The sequence below is a fragment of the Corvus moneduloides genome, chromosome 7, assembly GCF_009650955.1.
Source record: "Corvus moneduloides isolate bCorMon1 chromosome 7, bCorMon1.pri, whole genome shotgun sequence".
In the NCBI taxonomy this organism is placed as follows: domain Eukaryota; kingdom Metazoa; phylum Chordata; class Aves; order Passeriformes; family Corvidae; genus Corvus; species Corvus moneduloides.
In genome coordinates this window covers 26,198,148-26,223,838 of record NC_045482.1, presented here as the reverse complement: position 1 = coordinate 26,223,838, position 25,691 = coordinate 26,198,148, and the positions used below count along the sequence as shown (strand labels likewise).

Here is a 25,691-nt window from a genome sequence, read left to right as displayed (position 1 = left end):
GGGAATTCCAGCGATCTGCAACGAGGAACACAAACCTGACTTCAGGTGTTTTCTTATAAATCCTGGCAGTGCACCATCTCTGTAGCATCAGTGGGAAGACAACAAGCACATGCTGATGTTACCGTCCTTATTAAACCAAGATTCATCTGCATATTCCAATTCTCCCAGCAAATCCAAATGGAGAGAGCAGCATGTGGTATCCATAAGAATCACTGCAATGAGATTGGCATTAACAGTTGTACTTTATTAGGGAGAAATATATGGAGCTGATTCATGAGTTGGCTTCCCTGAACTGCTTCAGTTGTGGAGCACAAATAGTGTCCTTAGTTCCTATTCTTTTATCCCTACCTGTGTTTTATCTGTGAAAATTCTTCATAGTATTTTCTAAATAAATTAGCTTAAAGTGTTCTTTTTCCTTGCTAAATAGAGCTGATCTTTTAAAACCTGCTGTATGCCTATTTCCTTTGTGGATTCTATTGCATTTTATTATCAATTTTTACTTGTAAGAAAGAATATATTTTTTTTTTTACTTTTTCTTCCTTTACTTTTAGTGCTGAACTTAACATTGCTTCGTGTGTTGTACTGTCAAAATGGGCCTTTGGGAAATTAATTAGTATTGCAGGTGAAGGGTGTTAGGATAAATCTGATAAAAGCACAGTGGTTTTTTATGTTTCTTAACTCTCCTCTTAGATTTAATGTATGCCCTGCAGCAGAAGCCAAACTTCAATATGATCCTCTCACCCCCCAGCTTGGCCATGCAAGTGAGAAAATACCCTGGCTAATTATGTCCAGTGAATTTTAATTTTTTTTTTAGAGTGTCAGGCTGGGATTAAAAAATCAGACACTTAGTATTGTATTTATCCCCACATAAACATCTGCAGTGCATTGCAGAAAGAATAATTTAAAAAATCCCAACCCCAATTTGGCATCCATCCTTTTCATTCTCTATAGTTTTTCTATCTTCATTATTTAGTGCCTTCTCTGCAGAAATGACAATTATTTTATACTGCATATTACTTTCTCTTTGCAGGAAATCCTCTTATGTGTTCCCTTCTTGGTTTTGTAGCAATGAGTGGGATGTTTTTACATCACATCCCTTGAATTTGGATGGTGATCAAAGCTGGAATGAACTGAAGACATAAGAGGGGATGTCATGTGATGTCATGTGTCCTTTTTCAAAATATTTCTGATTCTGGGTAAATCCAAGTTTGGTTTGAGAATTGCCCAACTATGTCTCCATCCTCAGCCAAAACAAAGTATTTGGACTGTACACCTTCAGATGCTGGAATACCCAGATCTAGATTTTTTCCTTTAAATGCTGCAGGAGAGACAGTCCTGTCTAGATATAGGGATCTGATAGTCCAGATTAGTAGTTCTTCTGATATTTTGTATCACCTTAAAAAGATCACTTAAGTCCTGTGAGTGAAAATTTTCCCCCTTATCTTTTGTCACTTTTGCCTGTTTTAGGATTCAGTGGACAGATAGCTCAGGGCATACTGAAGCTTCATGTCTTCCTCCAGTTTATATAAGGAAAATGTGAAAAAGTTTTCAAAAAGTTTCTCATGCTTGGCACTTTGTAAAACACTTTGGTTCGTGCTTGTTCAGCAAAAATTAGGATATTGTTAGAAATGTGTCTTCCTTTTTCATCATATTGCCCTTAGAGAAATTCTGGTTTTTTTCTACTTCCTCTATACTAAGCCCAAAGCAAAACACTGGAGATAATGATGTGGAAGTGGAATGGGGAAGGTATCTTGAATCCAAGCTATGTTATGTGGTGGGGAAGGAAAAAGGGAAAAATGTATCTTAATGACTTAATCCCTTGTAAAGATCAATATACCGTGAAAAAAATAGAAATAGAGGACTACCTGATGTTCTGTGAGAGTTGTACAATCTCTTGGGTCCTTCCCTAAAGTATGCACCTACGTCACAAATTAGACATGCTAACTAATGGAATTAAATTACTGGAATTACACCCATGCAGGTAGCATTTTGAAGTGTGATCTTGGAAATTCTCTCAATACCGCCCAGGTTTTAAGATGAAAGAACAGGGTGCAGAAAAACTGAGCAAGATTTAATAAATTCAAACCCACAGGCATCAAAAGCCTGGGTGCTGGAATTAAAATCCCTGAAATTCTGAAGAGCATCCCCTCATCTCCTCATATCTATTCTAATGTTTAAAGCAGCTGCATAAAGCAGGTAATGGCAGAGCTTCTCTCTAATAGCTTAAGGGCTGATCGACAATGAAGTGTAATAAAACCATGTAGCACAGTTTCCTGCTCTTGGACTGGGATATGATCTTCACACTGTCAGATGCTCTTGCTCAGTGATAGAAAACAGGAAAATATTTGGACAAAGCAAATTCCCAGAAAAAAATAGGCAGTCACAGTGGAAAATGCTACCTCTGACGAGGGGGTGGTGTTCTAGGCTTTGTGTTTCTTTAATGAGAATGAAAAGGAATGCTCAGATTATTTGGATAATGCATAAATTGGTTTGCTTGCCCTGCCTTAATTTTTCCCTGTCTTTGTTTCATGCATGCAAGACCAGCTGCAGAAAATGACAATTCAGGCCCACAAAGTGTTCACTAGTCTGTGTAAGTGCTGTGTTTCAGAGCAAAATAAAGACAGATGCTTCAGATTCACCAGTATCATTCAGTAAACCCTGTAGGAGGTAGGTAAAAAATCAGTTTGAGCAGGGTGAATGCCTTCCTGTAACTGCAGTGACTTATACATGTGGAAAGGTGCTGAAATTGGAGAAAGTCAGCTTTGTCCCTGTGAGTGTAGGGACTTCCCACTAGGGTGGGAGAGGGGATTTGTCCTGAATGAGACCCATGTGGAGAAAGAAGGCAGTTTGAAGGTAGGTAAGGGGCTAATTTATTGGCTTCTGAAATCCAGCTTGAGTGTGGAATTGAGTTGGGGGGAACCTGAATAGAGCTCACTCCCATTGCTGTTCCTTTAGAGTAAAAATCCATGGGATGTGCAATGCCACGGTAAATTAAAGGCCAAATATGGGGATGCAAGCAGAATATAATATCATATCTTCCTTTGTTTGTTTGATTTTTGCAGATGGCTTTTCTGCTTTTGCTTTGTAAAATGATGAATTCTAAATGGAACAGCTGTCTGTACAGGATGGTTTATTTGTTTCCCTTTTTTCTTTTTCAAATTTATTTATATAAAATCCTTTCTGCTGATGCTAAGCCAAACTGTCAGCACATTTACCTATATTAAAAATTTAGGTGTTCTAACAACAAAGCAATCAAACCTTAAAAAAATGCCTTTTATCTAAGGCACAGGTAACAGGCTTTTCCTTCACTGCTGCCAGTCCCAGCACAACCTTCTCTACAGTTCTGTCCTACTCACATGCCTGAGGACTGTTGGCATCAGCGTTCAGATCTTTTAAATCTTGGCCTCAGTGGTATGCAAGAGCAGGGCCTGAGAACCAAGGAGACCAACAGTGGAAATAGTAATATATTTTGAAAGTTTTTTCATCAAGTTTTACAGATCTCACAAAGAAGAAAAACTGACCTTTGTGAAAAATTATTGAGATGAGAGAAATACCTTTCTTTTTTTTTTTTTTTTTTTTTCCACATCAATTCAGTAGGAAGGACTAGATGATTTCCACAATGGGAAAAAAAAGAATTGTCTGTTCACATTATTCTTGTTCTGTTTGTAGAACTCCATGAGTACTCATAACATAATAAATTTAGGAAAGGAAACATAGATGACTTAAAAAATAAAAAACACCACAAGACTTTACGGTGAGTTGTTGGTCAGTTTTCTAAAATTGCAAGAGGAGAGAGAATTTGGAAGGTGTGGTGATGAGGAATACCAGAGGTCTGAACAGCATTAATTCTTTTGCAGCCTGTCATAATACTGCTTTTGCACACTTTTTCTCTCTTCCTCTGGTTCTGGTAGCTCTTTTTTCTTCCTTTAGTTAAGGACACCTAACCCACTATTTTACCACAAAAGGACATCCAGGGGAAAATAAGAGTGGGATGTGCTTTTGCAGTATTTTTTCTGATGCTCTCAGATCTTCATTAGTTTTCCCCTTGGTAAACCTCTGAAGTTGTTATACATTGTCTGTCTGGTAACATTGCTAAATTTCTCTTTGAAATGATTGTCTGGTCTCCCCTTGAAGCCATTTCTTGTATCAAAAATAACCTTTGGCAAGGAATTTCCCAGATTTACGGCTCAGCACAGCAGGGCTGAAATCCATGCTGTTGCAATTGGCCTCAATCTATTGAGTTTAGTGGAAAGACATCATTTTACTAAAGCAAAATACAGTCTGTTACAGCAACACCATCAGTTTCATCAGACATGCATGCACACTATATGAAGTCATCTCTTTTAATGTTATATTTTGTTAATTTTAAATGAGATACCTGCTGGCTGTAAATAGGAAAACATGCTGAAATAAAGTGAATTTGATACAGTATTTAGGAAAATGCTTTATAGATAGAAAATCTTCAGGTATTTTTTTTGTTACAGCATTATTGAGTTTTAGGAACTTAGTGCTTGTCTAAAAATTATGTGTATTTACAGTCTTGATATTGAGGGTATGTGCTCCTTTTTTCTTTCTGTAATGGTTCCCTTTCTTTCCTCTGTACTTTGGAAGAGTAGAGAGTAGTGCTGGATGTACTGTGCTGACGGTAACAAAATCTCTGAGGTGCTTATTGAAAGTACACTGGGTTTATTTCCAGTCAAGTGTAACATCAAATGTGTAGAACTCCTTCAGCCTTCCCACTCAAGTAATTTTTGCCATTGTTATTTCTTCATCATTCCCATCAAAGGGCCAAATTTCCCTCCTAATGTCTGTGCAGTTTCTCCTTTGATTTCAGAGGAAGCACATGTAGAGTTTTGGAGGTGAATGTTTCATCCAAGGACAGTGAAGGCTTTTGTGCAGGCTCTGCATATTGTTCACGTAGATGGCTAAGGTGTGCATTTTCCAGCTTGGCTGAATGAGGGAAAAAATTATTTGCTTCACTTATTTTTATTTTTTTTTAATAATAATTTTTCACCGTGATATATATTACCTGAACAAACGGGGAAGATCAGAGTCCCTGGTCTGTCGCAAACTTTCTTAGACAAATCCATAAATTTTCAAGTGTCTCATTTATGTTACTTGTAAAAATTGAGTTGCGCTGTTTGTTCATTTCAGTTGCAAATAGGTCAGGGGCTGTGTGATGCGAGTTTTTGTCTATGAAACTTTCTATGATACCACTGCATTTTTTGCTGAAAGTGTTTGTTTCTACTGAAATGCAAATATTAATTTGTATTTTAAATTGCATGTATTTAAGTCCTTCAACATGAGGATCTAGGACAGTTCACAAATGGAACAATCTGTGACTTATCCATGCCTTGATTAATTTTAATCATAGCTATTTCTTAACTTTGAGTTCTCTCACAATTAGGATAAATTTTGCTTCTAATGAAGACACAACTGCTCAGCTAGAATGGGATTATGGTAATTGTTAGAGTTGCAAAGAAATTTGTTTCATAAGCTTTTAGAAGGGTTAGTTATCTGACCAAAAACAAGATCAATGCAGTTGGTGCTAATTAAAGCAAATAGACTAAGGAATAAAAAAGATTTAATTCTGAATTTATGAATATCATTAAAAGCTTACATGGTTAATTTGACTTGCATTTTGTGCATTGTTGGGAGGAGGAAAAGTGTTTGCATTTGTAAGACAAGTAGAAATGGGAAGTGACCTTCAAGCTTTGTAAAGTCTTTAAAAGGAAACTGTTTCAAGGGAATAAATGTGGCTAAGCCTCTAATACAGGCCTTTGGCAAACCACAAATGACTAGTAATTAGCTCTACTGCATTGGGTTAATTAATAAAAGGTAGCTTAAGATAGGCAAAAAGCATATTTGTCCATTACACTGATGATGTAAATTAAGATAATAACACAGCACTATTCTTTTTTTCTCTCCAAAGAGCTCTATTAACATCATACATTTCTTCTCACCAGCATCCCTCTGATGTGAATAGAACTACTGCTGTACAGGTGACATAAAGGAATGTTTATCACTAGATAGCAAGTGGAATTAAAGGCAGTGTGCTGAGGGCAAGGGCAGGCATAACCAAGGTACAAATATGAATAAATGTGCTCCCACAAGCGAAATTCACATGTATCACCACAGAGCTCTTATACCCCTGTGCTTTGCTTCTGGGATGAAGCTGCTGGGGAGCTGCTGGTTCAGGGTCCTGCAGGGCACAGCAGGGTGCAGGACCCAGTCCTGTTTGCATCATGCCATAAGGCTGCTCCTGCTCTCTTCAGCATTGACCCAAAGCTTTAAATCTCACTGCAGTATTGGCAGGAGTAGGTGTGATGGCAGAGGGGCTGGCTGGGCTCTCGCTGCACCAGCAGGCCATTGGACTGAGAGATGATTGCCCAGCACACCACTAACAACCAAAATCTCACCCTTCTCAGAATTCCTGCCTTGTAAAGATGGGGCAAACCCAGAGGTTTTGGCCTTCCCCTTTGTTTCCTTTTTGGTTTAGAAACTAGGTGTTCTCCCACAGCCCTGGAAGTAGCTCCCTGGCAAGCTAGAAAACCAGGAGTGTAATTCTCGTACTGTCCTCATTTTGTACTTGAGCTCAGTGATTAATAAAAGCCATGACAATGATTTTTATAAGACCAATATATATCATAATTGTTTTAATATTGTTACAGATAGTTATAAATAACATACTTTCTTCTTGAATTCCTTATTTCTCTAGTATTTGAATAATGAATAATTACTGCAGTAATTGATTAAGGATTAATAAAAATAATTAATCTTTCATGTTAATATTTTATATGTTCTTTATAATTTTATGTATAATGGTATAAATAGTGATCAAGTGAACCTGTGTTCAGGAGTGAATCTCAGACTCCCTGATAGAGATTAATAGATGTAAGATTGTATGAATGAGCATGGAGCATATTGAGAACAAGAGGTTGTTCTGATAAGCCTCTGGGCACAAACAGGTTTCTTTGGGTTGTCAAGGTTTGGCAGCTCTAAACAGCCTTGGACTGAAGCAAATTGATGAAAACTTGGCTGATGAGGCTCAGAAGGCTGGTGAAGATGACTGTTAGTGACATACAGGTTTTCTGTTTTCATGCATGAAATAGGTTTTAATTTTAAGCTATCTGGAAGAAACAGATTGAAAGCCACTGCTAAGGGCACTATACGTACTTAAGTGCAAAAAAAAAAAATCCTAAGGATGAGATGAATTGCAATAAAACCATGTCTTCAGCTAGAAAAATGAAGGTAGCATCAGTGATATCACACTAACACCCTGGAAAGATCTGGCATCAAAAGAGTTTTGAAGCTCAAATTACGGCAAAGCAAATCCTAATGGAGTTCTGTAGTGTAAAGGATAAATTGATTGCCTGTTTCCTCTCCACCCACCCATCACAATTGAATCAGCAGTATAAACAAGTTACTTATTTTTCAAAAGTCAGACATACTGTGTAAAAGAGATTAATATACAGTAAGAGGGAAAAAATAAAATGAAAAAAAGGCAAATAAGGGAACAATCTGTTTCCATTTAAGCTGGTGTAACTCCATGGCACTGCCTGCGTTTATGCCAGGGGAGTTCAGATCAGCATTCACTTCTTGTCCTGGAGATTGAATTTATCTCCCACAGCTTTTATTTTTGTTCATTTCCTGAGCTGCATGCTGTTGCGCCTCTTTCTTCTTTTAATAATTTGTTTCACAATAATACTTCAGAGGCACACCAACTAAAATGAGGAAAAGAGAGTACAAAACTCAAAATTGAAGCATATTTTTCCTCTCACTTCAGAGATTTGCATGCTGTTAGCATTACCACAAATGTAACTCAGCCTAATTTTGATAACAGTGGTGCCTGTTTAATCGGAGAACAGGGGATTCCCCTTTGAAACGAGATTTCAATAGCATTTTCACCTGCTACTTTTCTTGCTCTGTACTCAGAAAGTTCAGGACACATTAATTGCTAACAAGTGGAATGTTTTTCTTTAGAGTGATCTTTACCTGTGTTCTAAATAGCTTAAATGTTGTTTTCTTCAGTGCTTGTATTGTACGCAAATCACAGAGAAAGAAATAATTATTTCATTACACAGTGATTCAGCCCTAGGAAACTCTTGCCTGAATGAGGAGTTGAGACAGTTCTGTTTTGCTTGCTTTTTTTTGTTTCTTGTTGTTGGTTGGTTTTTTTTTCCCAGCACATTATTTTTTCAGAAATATTTATAATTAATTACATTTTTTTAAAACTGTCTCAAATTAGATGTTTACCCAACTACTGTGAACATGGAGGAAAATGCTCCCAGTCCTGGACCACCTTTTACTGCGACTGTAATGATACAGGCTACATGGGAGCCACCTGTCACAACTGTAAGTAAACCCACGTACAATTTTCATTTGTATTACATCCACATCATAATCACAGTGGTCATTAGACACTTAATAGAATTTAGCTGGGCTGAGCTGGCTAATTTTAATCTGTGTTTGGTGCTTTAAGTCAATTTTACCACCCTGGGCTTTGTTTTTAGATCATATGAAAGTCCCTGTTGCAAAAACCCAGTTTTCAACAGTTTATGACTTCGAAATTTTGCTAAACTATTATTTGGGCTGCTGCTATTAACAAGAATACAGTATTTGAAACAGGCAGTACACAAAACATTCAGCTACGGAAATCCACAGCAAAAGGAATATTAACATGTTTTAAAGGTTAAAAAACCCCCATCAAACAGTAGAGGAACAAAATACTGTGAATTCTGGTAAAAAATAGAGAAAGGAGAAGCCAAAATAAAATCTCTTCATACAGCTGGCTAAAAGGGAAAACAGAAAATGGAGGTAAACTTGCAGTTTTTACACAGGAAATATAGAGAAAAAAACAGTGAGTAAGAATAACAATTCCAGGAATACAACTATAACTACTCTGGGTGCTTGATGAGCACTTGGGCACTGCAGATAGGATGACATTGGTGGGATGGATTTTTTTTTCCCTGTTAAACTAAAAAGCAGAAGAGAAGGTACTTAGTGGTTTGAAGCTGAGAATATTGCCAACCATACTGTCATTTTGGAGACTTTAATGGCTTGCTAGTTAACAGTGAAATAATTTGTGGGGTATGCAGCTGACAGGAGAGTCTGTTGAGAGATCTGTTCATAGATTTGTCACCTGAACTCTGTGTTGTAAACACAAAGCAAGCCAAGGGTTTTGTGCGGAAATCATGCCAAGCCAGATGAAGAGAGGGAAGAAAAAGGCTGACTTTATAGTTCTAAAAAGAGGCCTTCCTTTTTGTCCATTGCTTTTGTTATTCCAAAAGGCATCATACCTCTTCAAAGCTCATAAGGCCATAGCAGGGTATTTACACCAGCTGATGTCTGGTGTAAATGTGATGACACCACTGAGAACTAGGTGGCCAAATCAGGTGGTGAGAAGGGAGAGGCTCCTTGGGGAAGGAAGAGAACTGTCACTATTGACCGTCAAAGGTGATTAGGGACACTCAACCCTGGGCTACATCTGTGCTGTCATATTAGCTTGGGGGCTGAGGCTCACTATGTCTGTGCCAGCTCAGTGTGGCTTCTGTCCAAAGGAGACCATCTCGTTACCACAGAGAACTGGTTCATGACTATTTCCTCCATAGACACTTCCATGGAGCTAGTGAAGCCTCCTGCTTCTGTCAACTCGTGTCTGCACTTCAAAGGCACATACATAGCTGCAGTTATTTAAGGTTCACTGATGTTGAACTACTCTGAAAAGTTTCTTAGGAAGCTCTTGTGTTAAGCTGTGCACACCTGTGATGTACAGATATTCACCTGCTCAGCTTATTTACAACTGATTTATCAACAGCTAATTTGATTCCAGCTAGATTGTGGAGCCAGCTACCCTGTGAGCCAAGCAGCGCTGATAAACAGCAACATTAGTCTGGAGAAATGCATTCATCTGCTTGAAATATGCAGTGAAACCAATTCAAAGCTGGTGGGCAAATGCAGACTGTTGATAAGAAACTTGCAGAACAAGAGACGTTATCACTTCCAGCTGATAGTGGTTGATGTGCAGGAGTACCTTTTAGTAGGTGAATGAGAGGCACAGATTTGATCACAGCATAACTCCAGAATATCCTCAATGTATAGGAAGCTCTCCAATCACGTAATTCAGTGTAGTTCTATCAAAGTAAAACATCTATTTTAAAAGGTTTGAAACGTTATCCCAAGAGATTTTCATTTTTCTAGAACACTGAGGCTGACAGCCCTGAAATTGAACTTATACCTTTGGAGAGGCTATTTCTTTTATTAAACTGCCCTTCAGACCCAAATCCATGCAGCAGTAAGGGAAAGATTTAGCTGTCAAGTGAAACAGTGTGAATTGTTTCAGTGTTTCCTGGATTAATTTTTGTCTTAGTTACATCACTGTAGGTTTTGCCTCATTTTGGTATTGTAAGAGATGGGTGCCACTGGTTGAAAACCATAAAAAGACCCATTCTTTGTCATAGTTTTAGGAAGAACTGCATGGCATGCATCTGTGAGCCAGATTTAATTGGTTATGTTTTGCTACCCCAGACTGGGAGATCTTAACCATTTTAAAAACTGAGATCTGAAGAGAAATTGCCCCTGACTTACTGTCATCATATGTGAAATATTGAAATACATCTTATGGTTGGTACATAAGCAGTCTTATTTTTAGTTCCAAATATTCACGGACCACACTGGATTCTGCTGTGAGGAATAGCTAACAATACATACTATCTCTTCTCCAAAGAGTTTGCAGTTCAGTTTCTGAGGGTATAAAAACATGCTGGGACAGGTGATGGAATGCCAGAAAGGCTTCATCAGCATCAGGTTTCAGTCTAACAGGAGCATAATTATTTCTAGGCTTTCTTATAGCAAAATAGTCATAAGGTAGAGATTAAAAAGAGAAAGAAGTTGGGTGCTTGCAGACACAGAGCAACATGGGAGAAAGCAGTAATGTGCTTGTTTGAAAAATATAAGCCTCTGGCCAGAGGAGTTTGACATTTTTGACAAGGCAAATGTCAGAATCACGACAGGTAAAGAAGTTGGAAATGTGCCATGAAAAGCAAAGATAAATAGTTTGCATTTGATGCAACATAGGGGAATTAGACAGTGTCAGAAAAGAACAGTAAGTTGATGGAAGACACAGCTGGGACAATATTTGCAAGACTGTGTCAGATATGTGGGACAAAATTGTGTCTGGCATGTCTGAAAATGGGTAGTTGAAATTCAAGATGTGTGGATGGAGCAAAAGCATGCATCTGAAGGTACATGGAAAGAACTGCCTGCTCTAGACATGACCTTAATATAATCTTACTAGAGGCAGTTACTTGCCTGCAAGCCTCAGGTGTCGTCCTGATCACTCCAAATCCCTTCTGATCCTGAAAGCTCCTAAACTCTCATGGGATGTTTGGCAATCTGCCTGGTCCAGATGAGGGTTCACTACTGAACAGGGTGTGGTCCTGTCCCACTGAAGAGCTATTTTGTGAGAGATAGTTTCACACTAAAGTATCATCTGGTCCTGCTTCCATTCTACTCTCCTCTGAGCTTTACAGTAAATGCTAGTAAAATAGTGTTAGAACCTGTATGTGTTTTCTGGGTTTCACTAACATATAAGAGTCTTAGTGTTTTCTAACAGGTAGTTTCTTTCTTGCAAAGCTTATTGCCTGATGCATAAGCACATTTCTTTGTTTAGCAACAGTTAATCCTCCTTTACCAGCTGCCATGGGGAATGTTATTGATATCTTCCAAGTCTTTTGTTGTTGTGGCTTGGTTTGGGTCTGGGTTTTTTTTTTTTCCTGTTTTGGATTTACCTCTCATTGTTACCTGTTCCAGTGAAATTCACATCTTCTTCCTGGCTCCTCACAGCACTGATGGGCACTTGTGTTTCCATCTCTGTACTTTCTGTAGCTGTGAAACCCCAAAGCATGTGCTCTGCCTTGCTCTCACAAATGCACGTGATGGTAAATGTGGAATGAGTGCTGACCATCTCCAGATGCCCATTTCACTGCCCACAGTTTGGGGAAACTGGGAGTCATGGAATAAACCTATAGGATATAAAGCCAACTGTAGGTGATTTACATTTGATTGTGTAGGAGTTTTGTTGCGCCTTAGTCTCTCCACCTCTGTTGGAAAGAAGATCCAATTTGCAGATAGGTTAAAAGGTGTGTGATCTATATTGTCTATTGAAACGGTCTGGGCTCTTTTGAAACTTACTGCTACTTGAGCTTATCTATAGCTGAGACAGTGCTTTGAGAATACAATCATATGTCAGTTGCTAAAATGTGTGGCTTTGCTTTTTGCTTTATCTTTTAAATGTGCTTCGCATAGCTTGCATTTAGATAGGTTGGAAGATGAGCTCAGCTGAAGTGTTTTGGCAATAGATATTTTCCCAGTTTCTCCAGTGTGGTGGGTAGCCTGCTGATCTGTCAGGTATTGGAGTAGTCTGATAAATTCCAGATAGGAAAGGATCCATTATGTAATCACATGTGTGAATCATGGCAAAACAGATAACAATGTAATGTTCATTTTCTGTTTTCCTCCTTTAGATACAAATGCTGACGGTAGTACACAGCTTGGGAAAAAGGCCTGGGTGGGATTCAGCTAATCTATCTTTTGCTGTCCGGTATTGTGATATCCAAGCTAAGATAGTGGTCTGGTCTCTCTTTATTTGTAAAAGGGAGTGTGAGCTGCTTTCAGAGCTGAACTAATCTCACTGGGAGATAGGGTGTCCACGGCAAGGTCATGGACCACCTCTGAAGTCTGTAGTCTGTAGGGGGAGGCTGTCCTATCTTAGACATACAGTAGGCAACTGAAGGTAGGTCAAAATTATAGGTGGGAAGAGAGATAGAGGGAAACTGAGATAGGCGAATTAAAGGTCTTAATTTTTATATACATATATATAAATTAATATATGTGTTAATGGAAAATGCATAGTTTAAAAGCTGCATAGTCATCCCTGTGATACTATTAATTCTTGTAATTATCATGTGATAGTAAGAGCAGTAGACCAGTGTAAAATGGCCCTGAGATACAGAATGTTATAACTTTATTGCAAGATAATGATTAGTGATCTCCTCTTTCTGTGAGTTATGCTAGTCCCTTAGAAAGCCTCATCTTGCCCTTCTATACTTCTATTATTTTTATTTATGATAGTTTTCAGGTGGTTTTTAGTCTTACATGATTTTTTTAATCCCAAAGAGTGCTGAACATTGATATAAGAGATGTTGAGAAATATAAAATAATGATTTTATTCCTCATATTCTGGGATTGTCAACATGTCCCAAAGCTTTGCAAGGTGATAATTAACAGAATGTAATTTAATTCTGGATATTTGCTTTGGTGTGTGATCTATCTCACACATACAGGCATATGTCTTATTGGCCTAGGTAATTGCTGGAGGAAAGAGTCATCCAATAATGGAAATGTCATATAGTCATTGATATGGCATAAACTTAACATAACTTCAGGCTTTGAAAATGTATTTTTTAATATTAATATGCTTACTGCATATATCATTTTTTATCTGAAAAGCTTAATATAGCTTCAGCCAGATTGTTAGCGGTACTGGAGCTGCATCTTAAAATGCCAGCTGTGGGTTGGTAATTCTCCTGTGTTCCAAGGTAGGGAGATGAGTGCAGTTTGCTGGCTGGGCAAATGAAGTTTAGAGAGTTTCTGTCTAACAGATGCCTAACAGTGAATTGGTAGTGTAATTTGCATGTCCTGAGTAGCCAATTTTCCTGTCTGAGGTTCTTGGAACAGGGTTTTTCCATATGTGTTTAAACACATTGGTTTTCTTTGACTAAAGAAAACACATTTAATATTCATATCAAACCTTCAGTGCTGTACTTGGTGTTCCTGCATATTTTTGTTCACACCATGCTTTTGGAATATGAATTTTCATTGTTTATTTTGTGATAAGTTACTGTGTTATTAATGCTTTTCCTTCGGTGGTGTTCATTTAAAAAAAGTTTTTCCTTTTGCCTCAGATTTCCTTATAAATAACACATTGAATATTCCTCTTTGGGACTTTGCTGCAGAGCAGAGGGTGTGGAGGACTTACTCAGTCCTTTTTGAAGCCAGCCAGGCGCGACCATCCTCTGAGGGATGTGTGGAGTTTTCATCAAGACCGAAATACCGAGCTCTGCACAGCATCCCTCACCTCTTTGATTACTCCTGTCCCTCCAACACCACTCTTAAAATGGTCTAGGTTTCCCTGGCTGCTTTCCTGCAGCAGCACGGCTTGCAGGTGACCCTGCACCAGCGCCAGGCTGGGGTCTGTGATTGTCACAGCTGCCTTCCAGCCACAGCAGGGAAGTGACAGGGGAGGATGGCTTGACACAACCTTTCCTACCTTGGCCAGAGGGAGCCTTAGCTTGGATGGTAGGAAATTGTCTAATAACCAGGTGTAATGGGAGTATCTGCCCTGAACATCCATTTCAGTGGCCCTGTGATAAAAGGCATTTTAATTCTATCTGTGGAAATAACATATTCTTTATCAGATGAGTAAGTACATATTTTAAAAAGGAAAAAATAAGCCATCTGTCATCCAGGCACGTCACAGCAGAGACTGCATTAGTCTGTCAAGAGCAGCGCTGTCACAATCCAGGTTTCAAGAGTACAGATTTCATTTTTCTGGCATTTAACAAGACAATTGTATTTTAAGGGTGAGAATGATGATTATTCCCAGAGTTCATTGCCTGCACTAATCCCTCTGCTGTTGAAATAAGAAACTTCCCATTGCATATTGCTTTATTTGTTATTTAGAAAAAATGTTTGGTTGAGTGCTCAATATTCTGAGTCTGTAAGAGCAAATCTGTCAGGTCTGAGGTACATGAGCAGAGATTGAAATAGTCATCTCTGATCTGCCTCCAAGAGCTCTGAGCATTTTGTTGAGAATGCTTAATTTGGTCTGGTCAGCATTTGTGTATATCTCTTTTCCCAAGGTCAGTCTATGGCTGGTTGAAGATCCTGGCAGAATCCCCAGCTCTTACTGGCCCTTCCAGTCTAACCAGTACATAAGTTCTCACCTCTGAATACAATAATAATTATCATTATAGGGGTTGTTATTACTCTGTCTAAGGTGCAATGAATTACAAAATGATTAAATGAGTCTGAAATGATGTTGCAGCAAGTATTCTGTCTACATTTTTTCATGACTTTATAATTTTTTAGAGATGATAAAAGCAATTCACTGCTGCCACATTTTAGCTGGGAAGTGGACAGTGTCAGCACCTCCCAATGAAATCAAGCATTAAAGTTCTTTAGGTCTCTTCAATGTATTTTATTTATTGTATCACCATAAAATGTTCTCTCCCTCTGAGAAATTGAAAATTATCAGCTAGATTATGAGAATCTAATCTTGAAGCAGCAATACTACAGGATTCATTTTGGTAATCATAACTAGTACAGCTCATTCTGAATCCCTAGCTCATGTTTCATACAATGAAATCAATTTCCAAAGCAATTGGGAATAATACAGTGGGAACAAAATACTGGGAATTTTAAGGCTTACTTTTATTTTTTGAGCAAAGTTATCTTGGTGGCCATTAAATTTGAAAAGGGCAGAGTCCTCTGAGGAAAAAAACCAAGCTGCTTTTCATTTGGAATTTAACATTCTTGGTGGTGTCTATATTAGTAACATGCTGCTGGGTGCAGCAGAGAGAAGTTTACCTTGCCTGGTGTTCCCACCAGCAAAACTGAAGTCTGGGTGTCCCTGTAACCTTTACACTGAGTCCAGCAGCAAGCAGGATCTTAAATGTGGGGTATGAGGTGCATCTTACTGGGTGAATTGCAGGTTCATGCACCTGTTGAAGAGAGGGGCTTTAAATATGTTGCTCCTTGAGGGTTATTTGCAGAAGTTCAAGTCTTTGTACAAAGAATGGTCTTTCTTTTTTTAGCCAAAGTAGAACTGGAGGTGAAAAAATGAAAAAGTAGCCTGAAAGAGAGGAGAGGTTTATAAGTTAGGAACATCAGGGCAAAGGAAACAGAGCTAAGGACTTAGGAACTGAGAGCATCTAAAGGCTCATCTGCTGAGCAGCTCCCCAGTGGAACAGGAAGCCTGTGCTTAGCGAGGGCTGACGTGGAGACTGCAGGTGAGCTGCGTAGGGCAGAAGTAACATTGGAAGGCAGATGGCAATATAGTAACGGGTAGTCTGTGAAAAACTGGACAGAAAAGGTCTTCTATTGGAAAAAAATGGAAGTTTGACCTTGGAAATGTTTGTGCTTAGCCAGGTACTGTTACAGGTATCAGCTATGGCAGGGAAAAAATCTCGTCTGGTTTAAGGACTGTAATTAAACCAGTTGGATTTACAGGTTCAGGATATTCCAGAGAAATGAACAGTGATGCAATTGCTCGTATTTAGAACCTTTCAGGCTTGTGAAGCATGTTGAATAAATGCTGAATTTTCAAATGCAGACCCAAGCCAAGAGCGATCCCAGCCCTGACTGTGGAGTAACAGAGAGCGCCTGCATGTGCTCTGGCTGACCAGCCATAAGGGTCTTGATGCCAGAATTAGGAAATGAAATTCTGTAGGGTTTTTATACACAAAAGGTAAAAAAAAAAAAGTTTTATTATAATGATCCTAAAATCTGATAATGCTTTTCTGACACTGAAGTCTGAATATTGGATCTATACCTTGAACCTTGACCAATCAGAGTGAATATTTATAGTTTTTCTAGGGTATTTCTGTAGGGGGTGTAGTGTATGGCTTGAAGAAAACATGGGATGTATACATTTCACAACCATAGTTTTGATTTTTGAGCTTATGAATGTTTATATCCCAGAAAATAAAAGAAAACATGTAGAATTGGGTGATGTTTATCTGACTGGGGATAAAGTGTTCATTTTGTGAATGTTGATCAAAATTTGACAAATGATTTCCTAAGCACCTGGGAAGATGAAAAGTGAGAACTAAAGAAGAAGATGGGCATTAAGATCAGTGAGTAAAGCAGTGCTATAAACGAATGTTCTGATGTGATGTGCTGTTGATCTGAAAAGGTAGTTCAGCTTGTGATACTTGAGACTGAAAGAGATACCTGAGGGGGAAATCTGGTATATGTGTTTCACAAAAGATTAGAGGGGCTGGGAGATTGTTATCTTGAACTCTGTCAGTACAGTGCATGCCTGTACACTGTCAGCACAGCCCATCCGAGCAGGGAGGCAAGGACAGCACTTACTTAGAGAAGCAGCTCTTGCTCTGAAGAATGGGGCTCTCAGGCTGCATCACTTTCAGCAGCCAGCTCTGGGAGGATTTTAAATTTCTCTGTGAAACACAGCAGTAGCCTTTAAAAAAAATTCCTTACAGAGCAAAAATGTCAGCATAGGGTCCATCCAATGTTATAACTTACAAGTGGTTCTGGAAAAAAGAAAAAAGGCAATAAAAGGCATCCTTTGTGACCAAGTAAAACTGGTATTTCTGATGTCGTTTCCCTTACTAAATCTGGGACCTTGGAGTCAAGCTATTTCTTGTTTTATCTTTGTGGCCTAGCCAGTTACCAGCAAGGGCCCTGTGACACCTTTTACACTGGGTTTTTGCCTTGTGCTGTACTTCACCCTAATGCTTTTAGCAGCCATACCTGCCTGTGAGGTCCAGGCTGAGCTTGCAGGGGGTGGTGTGGGTTCATGGGGCTGCTGACACCGCTTTCTGTCAGCACTGTCAGAATGCAGCTCTGTGAATCAGCTCCACCCTGCTGCCTGTGAGAGCTGCAGTGCTACGGCTGCCTGCAGCACAGCTCGCTCCCAGAAGGGCCCAAGGAGACACAGCAGGGGCTCAGAGGCATAAACTGTGGTTTTCAGTGTTTCTGGCTCACTGAAACAAATGTTGCTGGAAACCATCATTTTATCTTCAGTGGCTGGTGATAATCAAAATTAGCCCAAAAAAAAAAAAAAGTAGGGAGGGTCAGAGAAGGAAAGCTGATCTTGCTTCTGTGACACAAAAGACAAGTTAAGGGTTTCATTTTTGAAATTATGTTTTTAAAAATGTATTTTAAATGAGAAGTCAAGCTTTGCATGAACAGCCTATCAAAAATGTTACTTCTGTTGTTACAGTCCCATTTGGGTGAACATTTTACAATAGGAAAACAAATTTGAAGGAATAGAAGTATAAATACTATTGAAATACTCACAGAAAGGAATGAAATCACTAATTTTTGGGGTTTTTTTTACTTAAAAGTTTTAAAAATTTATTAAAAATTTTTGGAAATCGGTAGTGGGTTCTACTGTGAATGAATTGATGAATACCTCTCCTTTATTAAGAAGGTGCAATTACTGCAAATGCTCTTTGCCATTGAAATGTCAACTGTCAACAGTTCCATCATTACCTTTGGTGCTTGCTTTTTTGAAAGTGGGGCCTTATTAGATGCCTAAATGATTGGTGACTCTTTAATGACAATTACAATAATGATTTCCCTAGTGTTCCCAAAATGACCACAACTCCATCTACACCAGAGAAGCCTGACACAAAACGGAACGTAAATATGAAGGCAGTTTTCAAAGCTGAGGTTATGGGGTCTTAACAGTCACAGCTGACTGCTTGTCTGTTTTTTACATTCATATGATATTTCTGATTGCATAAAGAGAATAATGACTGCAAAGAGATCTTGTCTTTCATGGACCCATAAAGACAGCTTCAAGTTGTTGTCACTGGCATAATAGGCCCTTTTTCAGCAAATGGAATTGCATAACTTTATTCCAAAGCAAGCAGTCATCTCAGGCCACAAAGGAGTTGAGCAGAGCTTAGAATGGCTGGTGCCCTCAGAATGCCTGTAGGGGCATCTGCCAGTGACTGGAAAACAAACATAATTTTTTTTTTCTTGACGCATTATATAGAAAAAAATAGCAAAGAAGAGAATTAAAATCAATGGCCCATCCACTTCCAGTCTAGAAGTGCACAGTACCAAATGCTTAAGATACAGGCATGTGAAACTTTGTGTACAGGTGTGAAATAACTGCCCACCAAAACCACTGTTCTCTAATCATGATGGAATATGTTTTATGTGCTAGAGCTTGAGGTTTAGAGCCTTTTCCCATTTCTTCTGCTACTGCCTAGTATGTAGTGCTGGATTTCTCATATAACTGAAAGGCAAACACACCAGGATGGATTTCCTTCTGGCAGACATAACTGTTTCACAGAAGCTTGTGTATCCTTTCAGATTTATACCAGTTGAGCACCCTTAGCCTGATTTCTAGCTCTATACAGCCTTTTTTTCCCTAAAATTACAGTGACAAAGGGGCCATCTAAAGGTGAGTAGATCATCTCTGTTTGAATGTGCCCACATTATTAATGGCAGAATCTTCACATCCTTCCTTACTAATTTGAAAAGTAGATCTGGACTCCAGCCAAAATGACAGTCAAGGAAAACACTTGGAAAGAACAAGTTGTGATGAAGAATGAGTTTTGCTGTGCCAGTTCACTGACAACATATTTGTTTTATGTCTCTGCCCCTCTCACCATCCTTTGTCTTCAAAAACACTCAGCAAACAATTCAGAGGAAGCAATTGGCATATTCCCTAATGAGACAAGATAAAGTGTCCTGTAACGATGATGACAGCAAATTCACTAAGTGAACTGCAGTTTAAGAACTTTGCAAATTGATCAAACCATGATTCCTTGGTTGCTTACTTAATTGCCTGTTACTGTCTCCCTCCTGACCTCCATATGCCCACTGCTTTTGTCAGCACTTCTGCAACTCAGGGACTCTGTCTCAACCCCTCAGGATGTGAGCACTGGAAGAATAGGTTCTGGTTTGGGGATTTTATTTAACTTGGATTTAGCATGTGTTCTTGGCCAGCTATCAGAGTGGGAATTTAAAGATATTCTGGCTTCCTACCATGCTTGATACATCAGGCTGTGAGGAAAAAGCTTTCTTAATTCTATTTATTATAGGAGGGATGCTAATTAACACTGCCTCATCAGGTGCTGAGTACCTTAAGCAGTTTCTTAACCCTGGGAAGGGTAGTGCTGTGCCTGTTTAGCACTCAGTGATGTTCTGTCTGCAGAAGATGTCTGGTCAGGCAAGGGATGTGCAAATAAAGAGCATATTTCAGTGAGTGTACAAATGATTAACTGGTGAGACTCTTAATCCAGTTTGGACCAGAGCCCCTAGAACTGTGGTTCTATTCTGTTGGCAGAAGTGAATAAATGTCCAAAATCTGAGTGATGAACTTACAGCATTCTTCAGACAAGGCTACTTCAAGGCTTACCATTTATGCCTTTCTCAGAGTTGTTTCATTAGAGAAGTTTCTTTAAGGGAATGAGAGAAAAGGAGGGATATGAGTCCATGTGTGCACAGAAAGGAACTATTCCTGCTGCTGTGGAGGAATTGCTGTCTTCTGCAGGGACTGTGTTTCAGAAGTGGTGAGGAAGTGCTGGCCCTGCCCTCAATCTGCAAAGCTCCCTGAATTCCTTTCAGATGAAAAGCACTGGGAACTTTGCAGTTGTGTTTACAGCCTCAGCACAGCAATCATAAACTGTTACGGAGAGTAATTTTGTCAGTATAATCAGGTTAAGTATTTAAGCAGGTGGGGAGAAAAAAAATCTACCTCTCCTGAAATGAGATTTAAGGTTGTTGTTCAAGGTCCAGGATGATACATGTGACTTTCTGATACCTCTGGACTGCCTCTCTGCAGGAGTTTTCTCTTTGCCCCATATGAAGTGACAGTTTCATCTTTCCTGAAAATGTGCCTCAAATACAAAGGTTGTACTGACCTGTGGATTTTTCTTCCTTCTTTTCTTGCTCTTGGTGACCTGATGTTTTACTTGTGCTTGTTTTACTAACCACTTGGATTTTCATGGGCACTGGTACTCCAAGAGAAGAATATTGATAAGCAGATAGAAAGAGTTGGTTGTATAAAATTAGGTCTAAAGGATAAAAACATCACCTAGGATGGAGACCATGTCTGAAGTTGAGCTTTTCTGCTGGGGGGCAGTGGATTTCATTTGGATGGTGGAGTGTGGTAGGGCTTTAATGCTTCCCGTTAACCTTATCCTTTGGGGAAGGTGAGGATTGGCAGAAATATGTCATCTGTGTTGATTAAGTGCATGCCTAGGTGGTAAATCGTGTGTTCCTGTGTGTATGTAGGTATGTCTCTGAAATACCATACATGGATGGATATATGTACCACTCCATAACTAGATGTGTCACATTTGAAAGTTCATATCCCTTTATTTAAGTATTTACATACTTTCATCCAAAATAAAGCAAGTACCTGTATCTTTAAAGCCAGCATGTATTAAGTTCAAGGAATTAGTTAAACAAATGTCTGATTCTGAGCATGGATTCAGGCCCAAATGCAGTAAGCTTTCACATGCTAATCAGCTGCATAGCAGCAGGTTATGTTCTGACAAGAATTAACTCAGTACTCACGCATACAATGTGCCTGTGTTCTGTCTGCCTGTGGTGCAACCGCTCTCTCTTTCTTTTAAAGCTGTCTATGAGCAATCCTGCGAGGCTTACCGACACCAAGGGAAGACATCAGGTTTCTTCTACATCGATTCTGATGGAAGTGGACCACTCGGACCACTCCGTGTTTTTTGCAATATAACAGGTAATGACCTAACCTCGACTTGGCTGCGTGATGTTGGGTCTGTCTGATTAGAGGTGGTCTTAGTAGAATGAAAGAAACATCAATAATACAGCTCAGTAGTGGGGAAGAAGCAGAGAACTTGTAACTGAGGTTTAACTTTGAGATGTTTCCTTAAATAAGATCCATGTAAAAGTGATCTTTAAAATAAGTTTGAAGGATTCACCTTGCTAAGTGATATATGCAATATATCACTTGTATATAACAAGGTCTGCACCTTATAAAGGGCACTTCATAATATCACAACTTTTGATGAGATGTTTGTTTTTTACTAAAGAGGTAGAAACTCAGAATCCAAACCATTCTTTTGTAATGGAATGGTTTCTCTGCTTTATTAGAATGCTAGATATGGGAATTATTATTAAACTCCTCTTGCTGAGCTAGCTATAAACCCTTCTAGTCCAACTTAAGCAGCAATACCTCCCTCATACAAGTGTGCTGCCTTTGACATTCCATAGGGCAGAGGCCTTGATTGCCCCTGGTATTTGTATGGAGGAGAGTGCATGATGATCTTAGGAGAAGAGACACCAAAGAGATGGGTAGCAGAGCAAGAGCCTGGCAATGTGACCTGGTGGTTGAAATTTTTTAACCTTACAGTTCTATAGGTTTAAAATAAGAATTGTTTCAAATGGATATACCTGTCTGTCAAATTCTCCCTTAAGTGGGATCCTATTTTGTATATAGGACTGTCAAGCCAAGAGTATGAGAAAAGATTGCACAGCCTTTATTGTGGGTGGGGATAGATGGTAGGGCTCCCTTTCTGCTTTTTATATTTGAAATGGAGGTGAAATTTCCCACACCATCTCCTGTTTGGCATTTTTGCTTCCTGTGGCCAGCTGCAGATGAAAGAATGTTTTATTACCCTTTCTAAATTGCTAATTCTGGCTGAACTACTTTGCCACATATCACCTCCACACTCAGTGCTGAAAACTGAGGACTCAGGATATTCATATTTTATCCTTAATCTCCTTGTAGTTAAATTAAATTAAATTTTCATTTTTATTTAATTGAGCAATCATTATGTTAATTAAATGCACAACAGTTAATTATTAAGTATGTTTTTTATTCAAGTGTAACAATATTTAATAAGATGTGTCTCCTTCACTGTTGAATCTCCTAAGAATTGAAACAGAGTTTCACCTTTCTGTCTGAATATCCTTCCTTGATCTTCAATATGGGAAATGTGCTCATTTTTATTATTTATCATATAAATATGTGTGATCAAAACATTGTCAGTGCTTTTTATCTCTGCTGAAGAAGTAGGATTTTTGACAAACACTTTGCATTTGCTTTCCTCAAAGAAACTTTTATCTGGCAGAAATCCAGAAGGCATATACCTGTTTTTCTCTCTCTCTGTAATGAACTTGCTTACATTCTTGTTTTGGTTATGAGAAAAGTGGAGGTGGGGAAAACAGGCAGAACCTCCTAGCCTAGAAAATTTATGCTTTTGTGTCAACTAAATATGGTGTGGGTGCCTTAATCACAAGAGCTTCTTTTCTCTCTGGGAACTTCCCTTATTGTTATTCTCGTAAAAACTGTTTACAGTAATCGATTAAGTGCAAAGTAGGAAAAAAATTACTTTATGTACACAGGGATGGATTCTCCATTTGCTATTTTTTTCAGGTGATGCTTCTGCTTAGTTTTCTGAAAAGACCTATATTCAGGGATAGGCAAAATATGAAATTCTGTGTTGTTACACTAGGCACTTACAAGGAACAGAGACATTATTGTTCAGTGACAGAAATCTGTACAGCACCTCCTGTGAAAGGAAAAACGTGGATGGTCATGAACGTGGATGGCTTCCATGTGTGGCAAGACTAAACAAAAGATGGTTGGGGGAAACTGCCACAGGAGAGCATGGAGATCATGTGTGGCATAGACAAAGCAATAGGAATTGATTCTTTTTCATCATATAGGAGCTAAGAGACACTTAAATAGCAGGATTTGGGAGTTTTTTGTTTGCTTGCTTTTTCCTGATGCAACGAATTCAACTTGAAACTACCACAGGACAGCAAGGAGGCTGTTATATCAACAGGCGGAGTAAAACCCACCTGGAAAAAGCCCCAGTCTTGTCTGATAGATTCAGAAGGTGCAAGTAAACATGGAAGTTTAGTTGCAGCTTCCCACTCAGGCAGCTGTGAGGGATAGTCCACTGGGAAACGGGAATGAGTTTCAGGAAAACCTTTTGGCTTCCCTGGGTATCAAAGGTATTCAGCCTCAAAGGCAGAGGTGGGCTCCTGGGCTAAAGAAAGCTTTTATTTTACTCAGACTGGCAGTTCTTCTTTTTGTATACAGTTCAAGAAGCAGTAACCTCTTTATGCCCTAAACGTGTTCAAGCTGAAGAATTTGGAGGTGGAATGGAAAATTCAGGGCAATGACTCATTTAGTGTTTTTAAAAGTAGAGGTGCAGAGAGGTAATGCCTTCTGGTAATTACAGTGCCTTTAGTCTCTGAAGGATGCATTCAAAGAGGAAACCAGATGATCAGAAGCGAGCAGCATCATTGCATTTAAAGAAAAGTGTTTTTTCTTAATGTTCGCTCTTTTTTTTAAGTTCTTTCTAATTTTTACTTGTTTAATTGAAGGGATTCAGATAGGGAACTTGTTTGTAGCCAGTTATTAACTGGGACAGATAAACACCAGATTTCTTGCATATTGGTGTCTGGTCATATGTATCCAGTGTCTGATGTGGATATGGAAATACCAACATTACAAGTTAGTTTATTGTGTTTATGTTTCCAGTGGTTTGTCTGCAGCCTGTCAACTTCAGCAGCCCACTGCTGAATAGAAATTCTGAAGAAAGCAGAAAATTGTGATTGTGTGTGTTGAGAGGGAATTGGACAGTTATACTAAGAGGGAGAGAGCAATAAGGGAAAGGAAATGTTACAGGGAGAAAAAAAGAGGAAAAAAGTATTAAAAAATATTAACTCAATTTTCAGGATGGCAAGAAATTTAACAGTAGTGTCACAGAATGTCTGCTGATACCACAGTGGGTAAATGTACTTATCCATTATCTGAAGAAGTAGCTGAAAAAGCAAGGTGACAAAAACTGTAGGTGACATGCTCTTATTTAATAGCATGTTTATTGGTCAAGAGGGGAGAAGAGTGTAGGACGCACTTTAAAAGGATCTTATCTTGGGGGCTGTCTACTTCAACTAAAAGTAAAATATGTTGTTGTAATAGGATGTTTTCAGGAACGCTAATGTGCCTAATTAAAGGCATGGAAAGATACCTGTACAAAAAGAAGTTAAAAGTAAATAATCCAAGACTATTTAGAATGGAAAGACTCAAAGTGAAAGGGCCTCAGTGACAGAAGCAATGCTCATTTTCATTTCCTTACAATAGGAGAAGGGAGACAGTTCAATGACAGTGAAAGACAAAACCCTCAAAACTAAATCTAAAGGAAAAGACAGCACCTTATTAACATAATGTTTTCTTCACCTTATATACCCATTGTACACAGAGCAAAGTCACTTTCACTGGGAAATTCATCAGTTGTTGGTAACACTGAGGTATCCACACCAAATATGTGTCTGTGTGTGGGGAAGTGAACCAAATGTGTGTACCCAAGCCATGATTGGATGTGGCTGGATGCTGTGAGAGACACCATGAGGATGTGAATGGGTCTGTGCAGGGATTATAAATTTGGGATGATTGAGTTGAGTACCATGGGAACACATCTAGCAACTTTCCAGGGCCATCCACACGGGAATGTAAGCTAGCTGTGCTTGCTTTTCCTAGGTCTCCAGTTATCCATGGGGGTCTGTGGCTGCACATTTTTGCCATTAAGTGCAGAAAGAATGTATTGTGTCATACTCTGTTGTAAAGAACAGCCACTAGGGCTGGGAACGATATTTTCCTTGTAGGCTGCTTGTTTGATAATTAGCCCACTTGAATTACTCTGAACTTAATTGAAGACTCATAACAGTCAATAAAAAAGATGACTAATAGACGCTCTGAACCTCGGGCCTGGCAGTCTTTCTATCATTGTGAGGCTTATTTTTTCATGCTGCTTAGAAATCTATTGGTCTGTGTGGAGTACTACTTAAATGCTAATAACCATATTCTCCAGGACAAAGCCCATAGACATGCAATCTACAGCCATGTGCTTTTTTTGCTGTCCTGTTTGAAAAGT

At 38.9% G+C, this 25,691-nt stretch overlaps 1 protein-coding gene across 1 annotated transcript in view; it reads left to right on the top strand.

Annotated features, from left to right (window-relative positions):
• Positions 1 to 25,691, top strand: part of CNTNAP5 (contactin associated protein family member 5) — a 279,817-nt gene that overhangs the window by 159,321 nt on the left and 94,805 nt on the right. Inside the window, exons 11-12 of the mRNA XM_032113776.1 lie at positions 8,249 to 8,355; positions 21,404 to 21,523. Of these exons, the coding sequence (XP_031969667.1) occupies positions 8,249 to 8,355; positions 21,404 to 21,523 (227 nt within the window). The remainder of the gene's footprint in view (positions 1 to 8,248; positions 8,356 to 21,403; positions 21,524 to 25,691) is intronic.